This window comes from Geotrypetes seraphini, chromosome 9 (assembly GCF_902459505.1).
Source record: "Geotrypetes seraphini chromosome 9, aGeoSer1.1, whole genome shotgun sequence".
Taxonomy (NCBI): domain Eukaryota; kingdom Metazoa; phylum Chordata; class Amphibia; order Gymnophiona; family Dermophiidae; genus Geotrypetes; species Geotrypetes seraphini.
Window position 1 is genome coordinate 88765625 of NC_047092.1, and position 17387 is coordinate 88783011.

Below are 17387 nucleotides of genomic sequence, written 5' to 3' on the forward strand. Positions count from 1 at the left end.
GGTGGTCTTCTCCTTGATCCTCCCAGTGAGGGGCAAAGGTAGAGCCAGGGATGAGCGCATCCAGAGGGCTAATGACTGGCTGCGAGGATGGTGCAAGGAGATGAACTTCGGGTTTCTGCACCATGGAGAGGCGCTACAAGGACTACAAGGATCAGACGGGCTACACCTGACCAGAAGAGGGAAGAACGTCCTAGGACACCGACTAGCCCGCCTACTTCACAGGGCTTTAAACTAGGTAAGTTTGGGGAGGGTACAGGCTCAATCAACCCACCTGGCGAGCTAGGCTGCCAACACTTTTTGGAGACTGGGGTAAGTGGACACCGAAATTCTGGGTCCGGGACTGGGGCGAGTACACACATTTCCGAGTCTGGGGTGGGTACATGTTGTGATTTGGGGTCTAGGGAGGGTACACACCTTGCAAATTGTACCAAAAGAGTCCAAATAGCTCAAGCGGGAATTCCCCCACAGGGTACACACATTTCTGTGTCTGGGGTATATGCTCACATTAAAACTAGCACTAAAAGCGAACATGCGACATGGAAAGCCATGTACGTCAACACCCACAGTTTGGGCAACAAGATCCTAGAATTAGAGACTGAAATGAGGAACGCTGACCTGGATGTGGTGGCGATATCTGAGACCTGGCTCACGGACTCCCACGGGTGGGACATGGTCATACCAGGCTACAATTTACTTCGCTGTGACAGGGAGGGCAAGATGGGAGGAGGTGTAGCACTATATACTAAAGATGACATTAAAGTCACCAGAATTGCAGATGTCAGGTACACAGGGGAATCCCTTTGGGTAAATTTGGCCAGGGGGAAAGACAAATGCCTGTATCTTGGCATAATATACAGACCCCCAAGACAACAGGAGGACCTGGATATGGAATTGATCGGAGACATAGAGAATATCACCTTGCGAGGGGATACAGTACTGTTAGGTGACTTCAATATGCCTGGTGTGGATTGGAACACACTTTCCTCTGCATCCAGCAGCAGCAGGAGGCTATTGAACTCTATGAAGGGAGCAAGACTGAAACAACTGATACTGGAGCCAACAAGGGAGCAGGCAATACTGGACCTGTTACTTACCAATGGCGAAAGTGTCACAGAGGTCTCAGTGGGCGAAGCGTTGGCCTCCAGTGACCATAATATGGTATGGTTCAATCTCAAAAAGGGGTTCGCCAAATCTAACACATTGACCAAGGTCCTAAGCTTCAAGGATGCCAACTTCGAGGGCATGGGGGAATTCATCCATCAAGCGCTACAAAACCAAGCGGTAACAGATAACGTAGAAGAAATGTGGTCAGCTCTGAAAGATACCATACAGGAGGCAACCAACCGATATATAAAATCAGTAAGTAAACGGCGAAGGAACAATAGGCCACAGTGGTTCTCTGCGGAGATCTCGGGCCTCATAAAAGAGAAGAAAAGAGCGTTCATTTCTTACAAACAATCAGGGAATCAGGACTCAAGAGAAGACTACCTGGCCAAGGCAAGAGATGTAAAAACAGCAGTTAGAGAGGCCAAATTCCGAAACGAGGAGACGTTAGCGAAGAACATCAAGAAGGGCGATAAATCCTTTTACAGGTATAAGAACATAAGAACATAAGAACTGCCTTCTCCGGATCAGACCTTCGGTCCATCAAGTCCGGCGATCCGCACACGCGGAGGCCCTGCCAGGTGTACACCTGGCGTAATTTATAGTCCATCAAATCCTTATATGCCTCTCTTAAGGAGATATGCATCTAGTTTGCTCTTGAAGCCTAGGATGGTCGATTCTGTCATAATCTCCTCTGGGAGAGCATTCCAGGTGTCAACCACTCTCTGAGTAAAGCAGAACTTCCTGACATTAGTCCTGAACCTGTCCCCCCTCAGCTTCATTACATGTCCTCTAGTCCGTGTCAAATTGGACAATGTAAATAATCTTCTCTGCTCTATTTTGTCGATTCCTTTCAGTATTTTGAAGGTCTCGATCATATCCCCACGCAGTCTCCTTTTCTCAAGGGAGAACAATCCTAGTGTTATAAGTCTGTCCTCGTATTCCAGTTTCTCCATACCCTTCACCAGTTTTGTTGCTCGTCTCTGCACCCTCTCCAGCAGCTTTATATCCTTCTTTAGGTAGGGGGACCAATGTTGGACACAGTATTCCAAGTGTGGTCTGACCATTGCCCTATAAAGCGGCATTATAACTTTCTCTGATCTACTCGAGATTCCTTTCTTTATCATGCCCAACATTCTATTTGCCTTCTTTGCCGCTGCCGCGCATTGTGCCGACGGCTTCAGGGTCCTATCTATCAGTACACCCAGGTCCTTTTCTTGTTCACTCTTCCCCAGAGTTGCACCTGACATTGTATACTCGTATTCCTTATTTTTATTGCCTAAATGCATTACCTTGCATTTCTCCACATTGAACTTCATCTGCCATTTCTCCGCCCATGTTTCTAACCGACACAAGTCGCTCTGGAGTTTCTCTCGATCCTCCTGCGATCTGATTGCCCGGCATAGTTTTGTATCGTCTGCAAACTTGATGATCTCACTGGATGTTCCTTCCTCCAGGTCATTGATATAAATATTAAAAAGGATCGGCCCAAGTACCGAGCCCTGGGGTACACCACTAGTCACTTTCTCCCAGTCGGAGAACTTCCCATTTATGCCCACTCTCTGCTTTCGGTTTTCCAGCCATTTGCCTATCCATCTTTGTATATCCCCCTCTATGCCATGACTTTGTAGTTTCCTGAGAAGTCTTTCGTGTGGAACTTTGTCGAACGCTTTCTGGAAGTCCAAGTATATTATGTCCACCGGCTTCCCACTATCAATTTGCTCGTTCACGGTCTCGAAAAATTGGAGTAAATTAGTCAAACATGATTTCCCTTTCCTGAATCCATGTTGACTGGGTTTCATCAAGTCGTATGCGTCCAAGTGCCGGACTATGCTATCCTTGATCAGTGCTTCAACCATCTTGCCAGGGACAGACGTAAGACTAACAGGTCTATAGTTGCCCGGTTCCCCTCTCGATCCTTTTTTGAAAATTGGGGTGACGTTCGCTATCCTCCAGTCGTCCGGTATCTGTCCAGTTCTGATTGTCAGGTTTGCAAGTTTTTGCAATAACTCTCCGATTTCAAACTTCAATTCCTTTAAGACTCTCGGATGAATCCCATCCGGTCCAGGGGATTTGTCACTTTTAAGTTTGTCGATCTGATAGTATATCTGGTCTAAGTCCACTTCAACTGTGGTGAGGCTGTCTTCTATTTCTCCTGCAAACACTTTCTCCGCTTCAGGTATTGTTGAGGTGTCCTCCTTCGTAAAGACGGACGCAAAGAAGGAATTTAGTTTGTCTGCGATTTGTTTATCTTCCTTGATGTACCCTTTTCTTCCCTGGTCGTCCAGGGGTCCCACTGCCTCTTTTGCAGGTTTTTTCCCTTTCACGTATCTAAAGAAGGGCTTGAAGTTTTTGGCCTCCTGGGCTATTTTTTCCTCATATTCCTGTTTTGCATCCCTCACCGCCTTGTGACATTTCTTCTGATCATCTTTATGTTTGTTCCAGGCTTCGGTTGTCTTTATGCATTTCCATTTTTTGAAAGAGTCCTTCTTTTCTTTTATGGCTTCCTTCACCTGTATGGTAAGCCATGCCGGTTCTCTTTTGCTCTTTGTTCTCCGATCTTTGGAAATCCTCGGAATGTAGAGATCTTGTGCTTCTGTGATAGTATTTTTCAGTAGGGTCCATGCCTGATCAACCGTTTCAAGTTTGTCCACCATCTTCTCGAGTCGTTTTTCTACCATGGCTCTCATGCTATCGTATTTACCCTTTTTAAAGTTCAAGGTGGTGGTTAAGGTTTTGGCATGTTTCCCTTTCCCGATGTCAAGTTTAAAGTTGATTACATTGTGATCACTCGTTCCCAGTGGAACTATGACTTCCACTTCTGTTATCGGTCCCGTGAGGCCATTTAGGACCAAGTCCAAGGTGGCGTTGCCTCTTGTCGGCTCTTTTACCATTTGTTCCAGGAAGCAATCCCCTAGCACCTCCAGGAACTTGGCTTCCTTGCCGCAGTTGGAGGTTGCTAGTTTCCAGTCTATCCCTGGGAAATTGAAGTCTCCCAATATAATTACATTGCCTGTCTTGCATTCTTGTTTGATTTCCTCCATCATTTCTGAGTCAGTTTCCTCCGCCTGTCCTGGTGGACGATAGTAAAGGCCAATTTTCGTATCTGCGCCATATTGACCAGGAATTTTGATCCAGAGTGATTCAAGCTTCTCTTTCATTTCTGTTGTAACCATTTCAACAGAATCTATTCCCTCCTTAACATATAGAGCAATACCTCCACCTTTCTGCCCTACTCGATCTCTTCTATACAGTTTGTATCCCTGTAGTACTGTGTCCCATTTGTTTTCTTCGTTCCACCATGTTTCTGTTATGCCAATGATATCCAATATGTCATGTCTTGCTATTGTCTCTAGTTCCCCCATTTTGTTACCCAGACTTCTAGCATTCGTATACATACATCTAAGTTCCCTTCGTGTTACCTTTTTGGACCTTCTACTCTTGGCCTTCCCTGTAGTTTCAATTACGGTATCCTTTACTGCTCCTGTGTTATCACCTTTGTTTGCTGTGTGGTCGTCCCCTCCTGTGTCTGAGTTGTCCCTTCCTGCTTTTTCTCCCTTATTGGCTGTGAGGTCGTCTTCTCTTGTGTAGGTGTAGTTGTCCTTGGCTTCTTTATTAGCGACAGAAACAGAAACACAGGCGGGATAGTACGCCTTAGGAAACCAGACGGGAACTATATAGAAGCGGACTCGGAAAAGGCTGTACTTTTAAACGAATACTTCTGTTCGGTCTTCACCCGCGAGGAGCCGGGATCTGGCCCTCTGCTACAGACAAGGGATAGTTCAGTAGACCCATTTAGTAGCTTCGAGTTTACGCCAGGCAGTGTCTACTGTGAGCTGTCTAAACTCAAGGTTAACAAAGCGATGGGGCCAGACAACTTACACCCCAGGGTGCTCAGGGAGTTAAGTGATGTCTTAGCGGAACCACTATCCGCGCTTTTCAATCTCTCCCTTAGTTCGGGTATAGTCCCGTTGGACTGGAAAACGGCTAACATCATTCCACTCCACAAAAAAGGTTGCAGAATGGAGGCTGCAAACTATAGACCGGTGAGTCTCACATCAATAGTGAGCAAGCTGATGGAAACTCTAATCAAACGTCAATTGGATACGATCCTGAACGAGGAGAATCTACGGGATCCCCGTCAACATGGATTTACTATGGGGAGATCCTGCCAATCCAACCTGATCAGCTTCTTTGACTGGGTGACGAGGAAGCTGGATGTTGGGGAGCCCCTGGACATCGTATACTTAGACTTCAGCAAAGCTTTCGATAGCGTACCACATCGCAGGCTGTTGAGCAAAATGAGTTCTATAGGATTGGGTGACACTTTGACAAAATGGGTTGAGAACTGGCTTGGAGGCAGGCATCAGCGGGTGGTGGTGAATGGCACCCCCTCTGAAATGACGGAGATGATCAGTGGAGTGCCGCAGGGCTCGGTCTTGGGCCCGATCCTGTTCAATATCTTTATAAGAGACTTGGCAGAAGGGCTTCGAGGTAAAATAACGTTAATCGCAGATGACGCCAAACTATGCAATGTTGTAGAAAGGAGTGCAACGGTCAAAAACTCAATGTCCGACAATATGAAGCACGACCTACTCCTATTGGAGCGCTGGTCTAGGATCTGGCAACTAGGTTTCAATGCCAAAAAATGCAAAGTCATGCACCTTGGCAGCCAAAATCCATGCAAAACTTACACCCTTAATGGCGAGATCCTAGCAAGGACTGTAGCAGAACGGGACTTAGGGGTGATCATCAGTGAAGATATGAAGACTGCCAATCAAGTGGAACAGGCTTCATCTAAGGCTAGACAAATCATAGGGTGTATACGTAGGGGTTTCGTCAATCATAAGCCTGAAGTCATTATGCCATTGTATAGATCCATGGTGAGACCCCATCTGGAATACTGTGTACAATTCTGGAGGCCTCATTACCGCAATGATGTGCTGAGACTGGAGTCGGTCCAGCGAATGGCCACCCGGATGGTCTCAGGACTCAAGGACCTCCCGTACGAGGAACGGCTGGATAAGTTGCGGCTATACTCTCTCGAGGAACGCAGAGAGAGGGGAGACATGATCGAGACGTTCAAATATCTCACGGGCCGTATCGAGGTGGAAGAAGATATCTTCTTTTTCAAAGGTCCCACGGCTACAAGAGGGCATCCGTGGAAACTCAGGGGAGGTAAGCTGCACGGTGACACCAGAAAGTACTTTTTCACCGAGAGAGTGGTGGATCGCTGGAATGGTCTTCCACTTCAGGTGATTGAGGCCAGCAGCGTGCCCGATTTTAAGACAAAATGGGATCGTCATATGGGTTCTCTTCACAGAGAAAGGTAGGGGAGGGTCATTAAGGTGGGCAGACTAGATGGGCCGTGGCCCTTATCTACCGTCTATTTCTATGTTTCTATGTACCTTAAGAAGGATATGGCGATACTCGAGAGGGTCCAGAGAAGAGCAACAAGGATGATAAAAGGCATGGAAAATCTTTCATATGCTAAAAGGTTAGAGAAGCTGGGACTCTTTTCCCTGGAGAAGCGGAGACTTGGAGGGGACATGATAGAAACTTATAAGATCATGAAGGGTATGGAGAAGGTAGAGAGGGACAGATTTTTCAGATTAGCAGGGGCAACAAGAACAAGAGGGCATTCGCAAAAATTGAAAGGAGACAAATTCAAAACAAATGCTAGGAAGTTCTTCTTCACTCAGAGGGTGGTGGACACCTGGAATGCGATACCAGAGGAGGTGGTAGGGCAGATTACGATTGTGGGTTTCAAAATGGGATTAGATGATTTCCTGAAGGAAAAGGGGATTGAAGGGTATAGTTAGAGGGTTACCATACAGGATATTAAATGATTAGGTAATAGAATATTTTAGGTATATCATCACTTACAGGTCATGGACCTGGGGATGCCGCCGCGTGAGCGGACTGCTGAGCACGATGGACCCATGGTCTGGCTCGGCAGAGGCCATGCTTATGTTCTTAAAAGCTTTTTCGGCGTCAACCGAAAGCAATACTGAGGGGATAGAAAAATGCCTGGCCGCCCAAATAAGATCTAACACTGTAAGGATGTTATTGTAAGGTTTGCCAGGGTGCCTACCAGAAATAAAACCACATTGGTCCCCATGAACCAGAGTAGGCATAAAACATTGTAAGCGGAGTGCCAAAATACGGGTAAACAACTTATAATCGACACCCAACAGGGAAATCAGCCTGTAAGAGCCACAGAAAACTGGATCCTTCCCAAGTTTAAGAAGAAGCGACACTGTTGTCTGTCGAAAAGACTACAGTAGACTTTCTTCCTCCAAAAAAGAATTAAACAACCAGGTAAGAGGATCCACAAGGTATGCTGCCATTTTTAAATAAAATAATGGGGAAAAACCATCAATCCCAAGCGCTTTGTGGGCAGACAAAGGTCGAATTGCTTCCAAGACCTCCTGGGACTGAATAGGAGAGGAAAGCCACTCAACATCCGCTGCCGCCAAGTGGGGCAAGCAAACTCCTGCCAGAAAAGCCTCCACCTCCGCGTCTGAAGCAGGAGACTCAGGAATATATAAAGAGTGATAAAACTCCAAAAATGCCTGATCGATGCCCGCCTCATGCATTTGGAGCTGTCCAGCAGCATCCCGAACTTTAGTGATAAGATGATGGGCCTGAGTCTGCCATAGCTGCGTGGCTAACAAACGACCCGCTCTACCTCCCCACTCAAAATAGTGTTGTTTCCGCCGCTGAAGCACCCAGGACATCTCCTCTAAATCCAGCTGCTGTAAATCACGCTGACATGCTCCCCAGTGCTGCATTCCCCTCTGCAGTGGGATGCTGTTTATGCCTACCTTCCAACTGCCGAAGGCGAGCCAATAAGTCCAATCGGCGTGCAACCTGACATTTATTCTGGTAGGCACCCCGGGAAATGTAGCACCCACGCTGAGTCGCTTTAAAACTCTCCCAGAGCATTCCTGAACTGACCTCACCCGATCATTCAAGGTAAATAATTCTTTTACATCATTTTCCAACAACGCCAGGGTAGCGGGATCATTCAACAAAAAATCATTCAGTCGCCACCTACAACACCCCTCCCTATCCTGACCCACACTCCACTCGAGAGAAAGTGGAGCATGATTGGACCACACATGAGGTTCAATAGTGGAGCCGCTGGTGCACGGTAAAGTAAGATGAGGAGTCAACCATAAAAATTCTAGAATAAGAATGATGCAAAGATGAAAAATAAGTGTAATCGCGTACTCCCGGGTGGTGATAACGCCATACATCAACCAGGTTATACCTCAACGATCATCCCGAGCATAACGAATTGCCGAATTAGAATTATCCTCATAAGGGTAGCAAGTAAGGTTGAAATTCCTCCCCATCAAGACCGGGCCTTCCGCATAATCCAACAGCACACGCTCCAAAAGCTCAAAAAAAGCTCCCTGACCCATATTTGGTGCATAAACATTCAACAAACTATACAACCGGCCATCCAGCTCCCCTTTAACCAGAATGTACCTCCCCTCCGCATCCCGAATTGCCTCTCTCAGAGAAAATTGTACATTTTTGTGGATCCTATTGGAGGAAAGAAATACATGAGGATAGCACTTATGCGTGAACAATTTCTCAAATCTGGATTGAAAATGGGTCTCTTGAATAAACCCCACATCCACTTTCAAACGACCCAACTCTTTATACAGCAACCTCCGCTTTTGTGGGGTGTTAAGTCCACAGACATTATAGGATAAAAAAGTATACTTAACCATAAGACCCCAATTGGAGATTGCCTGCTTCCGCTAACCTGGCCCCCCAAGACACATCAAGCAGCTCACAGCACACATGCAAACAGTCACCCAACAAACAAGCCCTAGCCAATCCCTCCAACACCAAACCACAACAACACTCTTATCCATCCCTACCCCACCATCCCCAACCCCCCCACCCAACAACCCACCCCAACCCCACATGGTCCATCCACCGAAGCACATGGAATCCAAGCTATCAGGAAGTGTAAAGAGACAGCCCCCAAGACACCCCCCAGGCAGCATAACAATCCACAGTGCAGCAAAAGAAATAGTCATGTTACTCCTCTTTCAGTTTCTGGAACCAGCCGCACATCTCCTGCCTCAAACCCGGCAGAGATGCGTCAAGTGGCTGTTCCGACAGCACAGGCCCGGCGCGCTCAGCCCCATCTTCGCATTGGGCTTTAATGGCCTGCTTGAAGCCAGCAAGGAAAAGATCTTAACGTCCAGCTGTTTTTTGCGCATCACCATCGCTGCACTGTCCTCCGAGTCTCCCGCACATGATAGCACTGGACAACGCTCAAAAGCACAAAGGAGGGAGTCCAAAAAAGCCGATAAACTCTGCGGGGACCGCAGAGCTATCTCCCTAGCTGCCATCAGCCACGATGACGTCACTTCCCTCTCATGTTCTTAACTTCTAATAGACAGATATCTAAGATTAAAAGATGTTGTTAGCAATTTTCTTTTTTGGTTTTATTTCATACATGGTCTTCTCCAGTCATGGTACTTGGGCTTGTCATGCCACTGGGGCTTGTGTGCATCTGAAATGCTAAAAGTTATGTCGTTGGTAGTTTTACTACCAACAGAGCCTCCCAAAGCAGACAGGTTTCAGCGGAGATGTTACACTAATGATTTACCACCCATCTGGGCAGCAGCAGATGAGCAGTGTTGGAGGCGGAGGATCGCGTTTGATGTGATAATGGTAACAACATCAAATTTATATACTGGTCAGAATAAAGGCTTGGCAATCTACTTTTGTATTCTGCCATGAAAAACTTGATGATGTTCATCAAGTTGCTAAGACTTGAACACGAGTCGATGGCACCTAACAATAGAACTGAAATGTTTTTTGGGGGGGGATTTGCTAGAATTAATTATTTTCTTTCTGGCTTCCTGTAGTGGGAGGTGGCTGAAGTGGTTCTTAAAGTTTTTTACAAATTGCTGAGAGACTATGAACCTCAACCTGAAGACTTTGTGGATCAGTGTGTAGAACTTCAAGGTCAGTGTGAAGCTTTGTTTTACTGTTTGGATTAAGTCTTTGATATATAGGCAATTGATGAAATTTGAATGATTTTTTTTTCTTTTAGGAGAAGAAATTATTGCAGCCAAAGTACCAGGATTCAACTTGATGCATCATCTTCTGAATGAATCTCCAGTGCTGGAATTGTGTTTGAATCTGATGGAAGAAGGGGTCACCCAGCTTGATACTTATGCTTCTTTCTCTGGTATTTAAAACAGAGTTCCATTTTGTCCCACAGATAAATCCAGAATTTACAACTTATGTCCATTTAGCAGCAGGTGAAAATACGAGGGTAAATTAAAAAGTAAAGACAAAATACATTTAAAGGTTTTAATAGATGTAACAAAGCAATTGAACATATCAGTTTTCCACATAGTCTCTCTTAAAGGAAGCCCACTGGCTTCCAATTTCTTATCGTATCACTTATAAAATTATTCTACTCACTTTCAAAATCAAACTCTTACATCAACCTACATTCCTCGATAAACTTCTTATACCTCAAAGTGCCACTCGCACATTAAGATCATCTGACCAAAAACTTCTCTATATTCCATCCCTTAAAGATTTTTATTATACTCGCAAAACAAACTTCGCTATAACAGCCCCTACCTTATGGAACTCACTGCCACAACACCTCCGCGACGAACAACAACTAGTCAAATTCAAGATCAATCTAAAGACTTTCTTATTTCGAGATGCTTTTAATCAAACCTAAAAGCATCTTCTCTCTCTTCTTTCGGCCAGCAAGCTTCCATTATTTTAATGTTTCCCTCCCTTTTGTTCAATCCTCCCCCCCACTCTCTCCTTCTCACCTATACAATGTAACTTTTTCCCTTTCCACACTTACTGCCCTCACATTCCAGTACGTCAAGTCTTTGTCATTTATGTTTAACTTTAGACATCTTTTTGCACATACTACTACATTTAATTCTTTTTTTTTTAATTTTATTGTTAACCGGCCAGACAATTGTTTGATGGTCGGGATATTAAAAACCAATAAACTTGGAAACTTGGAAACATGCAAGATGACGCATTTGTTGTATTATTCAACTTGCTTCTGTATTCCTACAGAGAAGACATTTTTTGACTGCTCCCAATGCCAGGTGAGCACCGCTTCCTTTACTTCATCATGCTTTGTCTTTTGCTGTCCGGGTTTCACCCATGTCTCATTGTCAGTTAGTTCTCTCCAGAATACTAGAATCTTTTTCGTACCATCTCAGGACCACCACATGCTGTTGCTTCTGCAGATCAGTAAGCTGTTTGGAAACTCGTCATTCCCAGACTTTTCTGTATCCCAAGTCATCATGTATTATAGCAAATGCAGATCCATAGCTGATATCCAAATTTGCAGCCAATTGAGACACCATTATCTGTTAGTACTCTCTAATCAAGTCATCTACTCTATCAATTTGCTCTTGTGTTCACAATGTTGATGGGCGACTAGAACAACCTTCATTGGTTAAAGCTGTTCTTCCCACTTTAAACCTTTTTACCCACTCATAAACCTTTTGTTGATTCATGGTGCTATGTTCTGTACTGAGTCAATATCCAACGGTGAATTTCCAGAGGTTTCACTCCCTCTGCCCAAAGAAAGCGCACTACTTAATGTTGTTCTTCAGTAGTGCAGTCTTGCAATGGAGCATCCATGTTTCTGACCTCATGGCTGATAGGCCAAGTGCTGCACTGTCCATCAGGCAAACTATCCAACTGGCAAAGTGCAAGTTGTATTTTTCTAGTTCTGTTTGGTTATCACATAATTTAGCAATTGCCTTTAATTTTTGATTTGCTCACATAGAACAACAGATGATCTACCTTAAAAACTACTGTGCAACAGCCTCCAATAGTATTTCTCTCTATCTCAGCAGATATATCCTGTACACCTCTGGTTTGGAGGCCTGTATTTTGGAATGAATTGAACTTGGGCGCATTTTTGTAGTTGCCTCCCTTGTTCTGGTGTACACCTGGAGGTGCCAGGTCTTTTCACCCTCCTCTCCGTCCTTTAATTATTTTTGTGGCCAATTTCAGAATCTCCTGTAGCTCTGTAATGATTGGCTGTGCATCACTTCTTTCATAGTTAAGAATTTCCTTCCCTTATTATTGTGATTCTGGAGATAGTTTTTCAGAGGACAAAGAAGACAGCTCTGACGCACAAAGGGATATCATCTAACAGAGTCCTGCACAAGAACACTCCCCCAGCTTCTTTTCCAGAAACTTTGAGTCTCACCATACATAAATGTATATCTTCCTGCCTGCCATTGCTATGCGCCTCTGTCTCATGATGTGTGACTGCAGTGAATTCCTTCATTCTTGTTGTATTGCATAGGACCAATATTCCCTTTTTTCCCTTTTAGTTTCTCAGCTTTTATTTGCCTTTCATTGGCCCATTTAGGTCTAAGTGTTCCAATTGGGATATTGTTTTTCAGTTTTTTTCTTAACTATTGATCCTTTTAATTTCATTTCAGATAATGTCCTCCAACATGTCACAGAATACTCTCAGTAGTTTGAAAAGATACACCGAGTGTTCTAGGACTGTATTGCTTACCCATAATTGGTGCCTGGAATTTTGGGGCCTAACTTGTTGGGGCCTAAATCTCTATCGCCAGATGTCCAAGAAGGCCATCAAGAGTGAAGGACAGCATGAAAGTATTTTTGGCACCAAGACATCTGGTCCATTAATGCTGACATTGTAGGCTTTGGTCTCAATGGCCCTATGAATTACATTGGACACTGGGGAAGTATCATAAAAATATAGACTATAAGAACATAAGAGTTGCCAGCCCAGTATCCTGTTTCCAACAGTGGCTAACCTAGGTGATAAGTACCTGGCAAGTTCCCAAGGAGTAAAATTGTTTTTATGCTGCTTACCTTAGCAGTTGATTTTCTGAAGCCATCTTAATTGGCTTATGGATATTTGTTCTAGGAAATTAGCTAAATTATTTTTAAACCCTGTTAACTGCTTTTACCACATTCTTTGGAAATAAATTCCAGAGTTTTAAGTACATGTTGCATGAAGAAATATTGTCTCCTGTTTGTTTTAAATTTACTTCTTAGCAGCTTCATTGCATGCCCCCTAGTCTTAGTATTTTTGGAAAGAGTAATAAGCAATACACATATCTACCTGTTCTACTCCACTCAGCATTTTATAGACTTCTATCATGTCTCCCCTGAGCCATCTCTTTTCCAGTCTGAAGAGTCCTAGCCGCTTTAGCCTTTCCTCATAGGGAAGTTATCCCATCTCTTTTATAACTATCATTGTTCTTTCTATGTACCTTTTTCTTATTCTGCTATATCTTTTTTGGAATTTGGCAACCAAAATTGCACTCAGTATTTGAGATGTGGTCGCACCATAGAGTGATACAAAGGCATTATAACATTTTCATCTTTAATTTCCATTCTTTTCCTGCTAATTACTAGCATTATATTTGCTTTCTTAGCTGCCCCTTCACACTGAGCTGAGGGTTACAACGTATCCTCAAAAATGACATCTAGATCCTTTTTCTTGGTGGTGAATCCTAATATGGAACCCTGCATCACGTAGTTATAGCTTGGGATCCCCTTTCCCACATGCATCACTTTGCACACATTAAATCTCATCTGCCATTTTGATGCCCAGTCTTCCACTCTCCCAATTGATTGGCTGCTTGCATCTCTTTTTGTTATGCTCAGGCTGGGACGCAACTGGAGGGTCATGCCACAGCCCATAAGGGTCAAGAAATTGCAGCTTCAGTAGCTTTTCTCCGCTCTACCCCTATTGATGAAATCTGCAAAGCTGCTACTCGGGTCATACTTTCACCTCTCATTATCTGTAATCCTATTCCAAACAGGATGGACATTTTGTCTAAGTCCTCGATCACTACTCGATGGATTCGAAGGTCCATTTTCTCGACTTACATTGCTCGTGGCATGCAGCCGCTGATTTCGCTTACAGCACTCTTGACGAGAAGTGTGACTGCATCGTGGGCAGAATCTCGCATGATTGATGAAATTTGCAGGGCAGCTACTTGGTCCTCTCTTCATACTTTTACGTAAATTTATCAAATTGATGTGGCGACGTGTTCTGATGCCGTTTTTTGGGAGCTCTGTTTTGTGGGCAGGCTCTTCTGTCCCTCCCTAGCTACCATGGCTTTGGTACATCACCTAGCGCAGGGGTGCTCACTTTTTTTTTTGGCTTGCGAGCTACTTTTAAAATGACCAAGTCAAAATGATTAACCAACAATAAAATTAAAAAAAACACAAAGCACATGGTACGCAGAGAAAATGTTAATTATCATTTGTATTCGGGGGTTTTTTTTTTTCAGGGGTCAAGGCAGATGACTTTAAAATATGCAATGTCACCTCAGAAACAACTATACAAAAATAGAGAAATATACTCCCTCCCCTTTTACTAAACTGCGCAGGGAGCTGCGCTGAATGCCCCGTGCTGCTCCTGATGTTCCCTGCGCTAAAAACCACTATTGCGGTTTGGTAAAAGGGGGCCATAGTGCAAAATATAGACAGCAGATATATTCTCAAAACGGACACATTTTGATCACTAAATTGAAAATAAAATCATTTTTCCTACTTTTTTGTCATGGTTGCACTTCCTTCTTCTGACTGTAAATCCAATATTTCTTTCTGTCCCCTCATTTCTTTCTATCTTTCTTTCTCTCTCCCCCTGTCCCCCCAAGCCATCGCACCGATTTCTCCACTTCCCCGATTCTTTCTCTCTCCCTACTCCACCCACCAAGCCACCACGCCGATTTCTCCCTGTTTCCCCGAGCCAGGCCTGGCGTGTCCAAGCGCCGGACCCACAAGCCTTCACCTCCGACATCAATTCTGACGTCAGAGAGGAAGTACCAGGTCAGCCAGGCAGCGATTGGCTGGCCCAGAACTTCCTCTCCGATGTCAGAATTGACATCGGAGGTGAAGGCTTGTGGGTCCGGCGCTTGTACACGCCTGGCCTGGCTTGGGGAGGCAGAAAGAGCAAGATCGCAAATGCAACACGATTGACTCGCTTTACCTTTGCGATCTACTGGTCAATCACGAGCAACCACCTCAGCAGAGACGGAACGAGGCTACTTGCAAGCAACATCAAGAGAGAAGTGGACAAGTTTTTAAACTAGGGAGAAGGGGAAAGCCGACAGTCGACAGAGAGAGAGAGTCGATGGTTCGGGAACCAGTATACCCAGAGAATACTGTGCAAGAAGATAGAGGGAAAGACTCACCGGATTACAGGCAAGAGAGATTGAAAAGGACACAAGAGGGAAGGAAATGCAAGAAAGGAAAAAGCTGCAAACTCAAGTGTATGTACACAAACGCAAGGAGCCTTACAAATAAGATGGGTGAATTAGAAGCCATAGCACAAAAAGATAACGTTGACATCATAGGCATCACGGAAACATGGTGGACTGAGGAAAACTTCTGGGACACTGTGCTACCGGGATACAAACTATACCGCAGAGACAGAGTGGCTCAAAAAGGTGGGAGCATTGCCATATATGTCAAAGAGGAAATTGAATCTGCTGGAGAGAACACGCCACAACTGACGGATAAGTTAGAGTTTCTATGGGTCAAAATTCCAGGAACAAATGGCCTGGAAATGAAGATCGGCATCTACTACCGACCCCCATGGCAGTCCAAAGAAATTGATGGAGAAATGACAGACGAGATTAAACGCAACTGCAAGGGAGGCAACACAGTTATCATAGATAACTTCAACTATCCGGGAATAGACTGGAACCTAGGCATCTCTGGTTGCATTAGAGAAACCAAGTTCTTGGATGCTGTAGGCGATTGCTTCCTGGAACAACTTGTCAAGGAAAATACTAGAGGAAATGCAATTCTGGACTTAATTCTAAATGGCCTGCGAGGACCAGCACAAGTTGTAGAAGTAGAAAGGATGCTGGGAAGCAGTGATCACAATATGATCCACTTTGATCTGGAAGCAGGGGAGAAACATCGGTCCAAAACGACAGCCACGGCACTGAACTTCCGAAAAGGTAATTACGAATGGATGAGACTCATGGTAGGGAAGAAGATTAAGAAGAGGATAAGCACTGTAAAAACGCTAGAGCAAGCATGGTCCCTTTTTAAGGACACAGTCACTGAGGTGCAAAATATATATATATATATACCGCGTATCAACAAGGGATCCAAGAGGAAAAAGAACAAAGAACCGGCATGGCTCACTGTAGAGGTGAAGGAAGCGATCAGAGACAAGAAAACTTCATTTAAGGAATGAAAAAGGTCAAAAACGGATGAAAACTGGAACAAGCACAAACAATATCAATGCAGGTGCCATAAGGTGGTAAAAGGGGCCAAAAGAGACTACGAGGAAAAAATAGCCAAGGAGGCGAAGAACTTAAAGCCGTTCTTTCGAAATATTAAGGGGAAACGACCCGCAAAGAAAGTGGTGGGACCATTGGATGACCAAGGAATAAAGGGAGCACTAAAGGATGACAAAGCAATCGCTGACAAACTGAACACATTTTTTACATCTTTATTTACGGAAGAAATAGAACCCATCAGGCTATATGCTGGAAACGAAGACAGAAAGCTGACAGGATTGACGGTCAGTCTAGAGGAGGTATGTAGGCAGATTGATAGGCTTAAGAGCGATAAATCCCCGGGACTGGATGGCATCCATCCGAGGGTCATCAAGGAACTGAAAGGGACCATAGCTGAACTGCTTCAACTAATAGACAATCTGTCAATCAAATCGGGAAAGATTCCGGAAGACTGAAATGTAGCGAATGTTACACCTATCTTCAAGAAAGGTTCGCAGGGAGATCCGGGGAACTACAGACCGGTGAGTCTAACCTCTGTACCGGGAAAGATGGTAGAGTCACTGATAAAGGACAGCATCATTGATCACCTTGACGGAAACGGGCTGATGAAGACCAGTCAGCACGGTTTTAGCAAAGGCAGATCGTATTTGACGAACTTGCTGCACTTCTTTGAGGGAGTAAACAGACAGATAGACAAGGTCGATCCAGTTGACATTGTATATCTAGATTTTCAGAAGGCGTTCGACAAGGTTCCGCATGAACGACTACTTCAGAAAATTGCAAGCCATGGAATTGAGGATGAAATACTCACGTGGATTAAAAACTGGCTGGTGCATAGGAAACAGAGAGTGGGGGTAAATGGACAATACTCGGACTGGAAGAGCATCACCAGTGGGGTGCCGCAGAGCTCGGTGCTTGGACCCGTGCTCTTTAACATCTTTATAAATGATCTGGACATAGGTACGACGAGTGAGGTGATTAAATTTGCGGATGATA

The 17387-nt window shown here is 44.6% G+C and overlaps 1 protein-coding gene across 5 annotated transcripts in view; it reads left to right on the forward strand.

The window, feature by feature from the left end:
* Positions 1-17387, forward strand: part of NUP205 (nucleoporin 205) — a 1504202-nt gene that overhangs the window by 587336 nt on the left and 899479 nt on the right. For all 5 annotated transcript variants that reach the window (XR_004540594.1, XM_033957880.1, XM_033957883.1 and 2 more), the window contains exons 16-17: positions 10005-10104; positions 10193-10330. Coding sequence is in view for 4 of the 5 variants with exons in the window: in XM_033957880.1 (XP_033813771.1) it covers positions 10005-10104; positions 10193-10330 (238 nt within the window). In the remaining variant the exon portion in view is untranslated. The remainder of the gene's footprint in view (positions 1-10004; positions 10105-10192; positions 10331-17387) is intronic.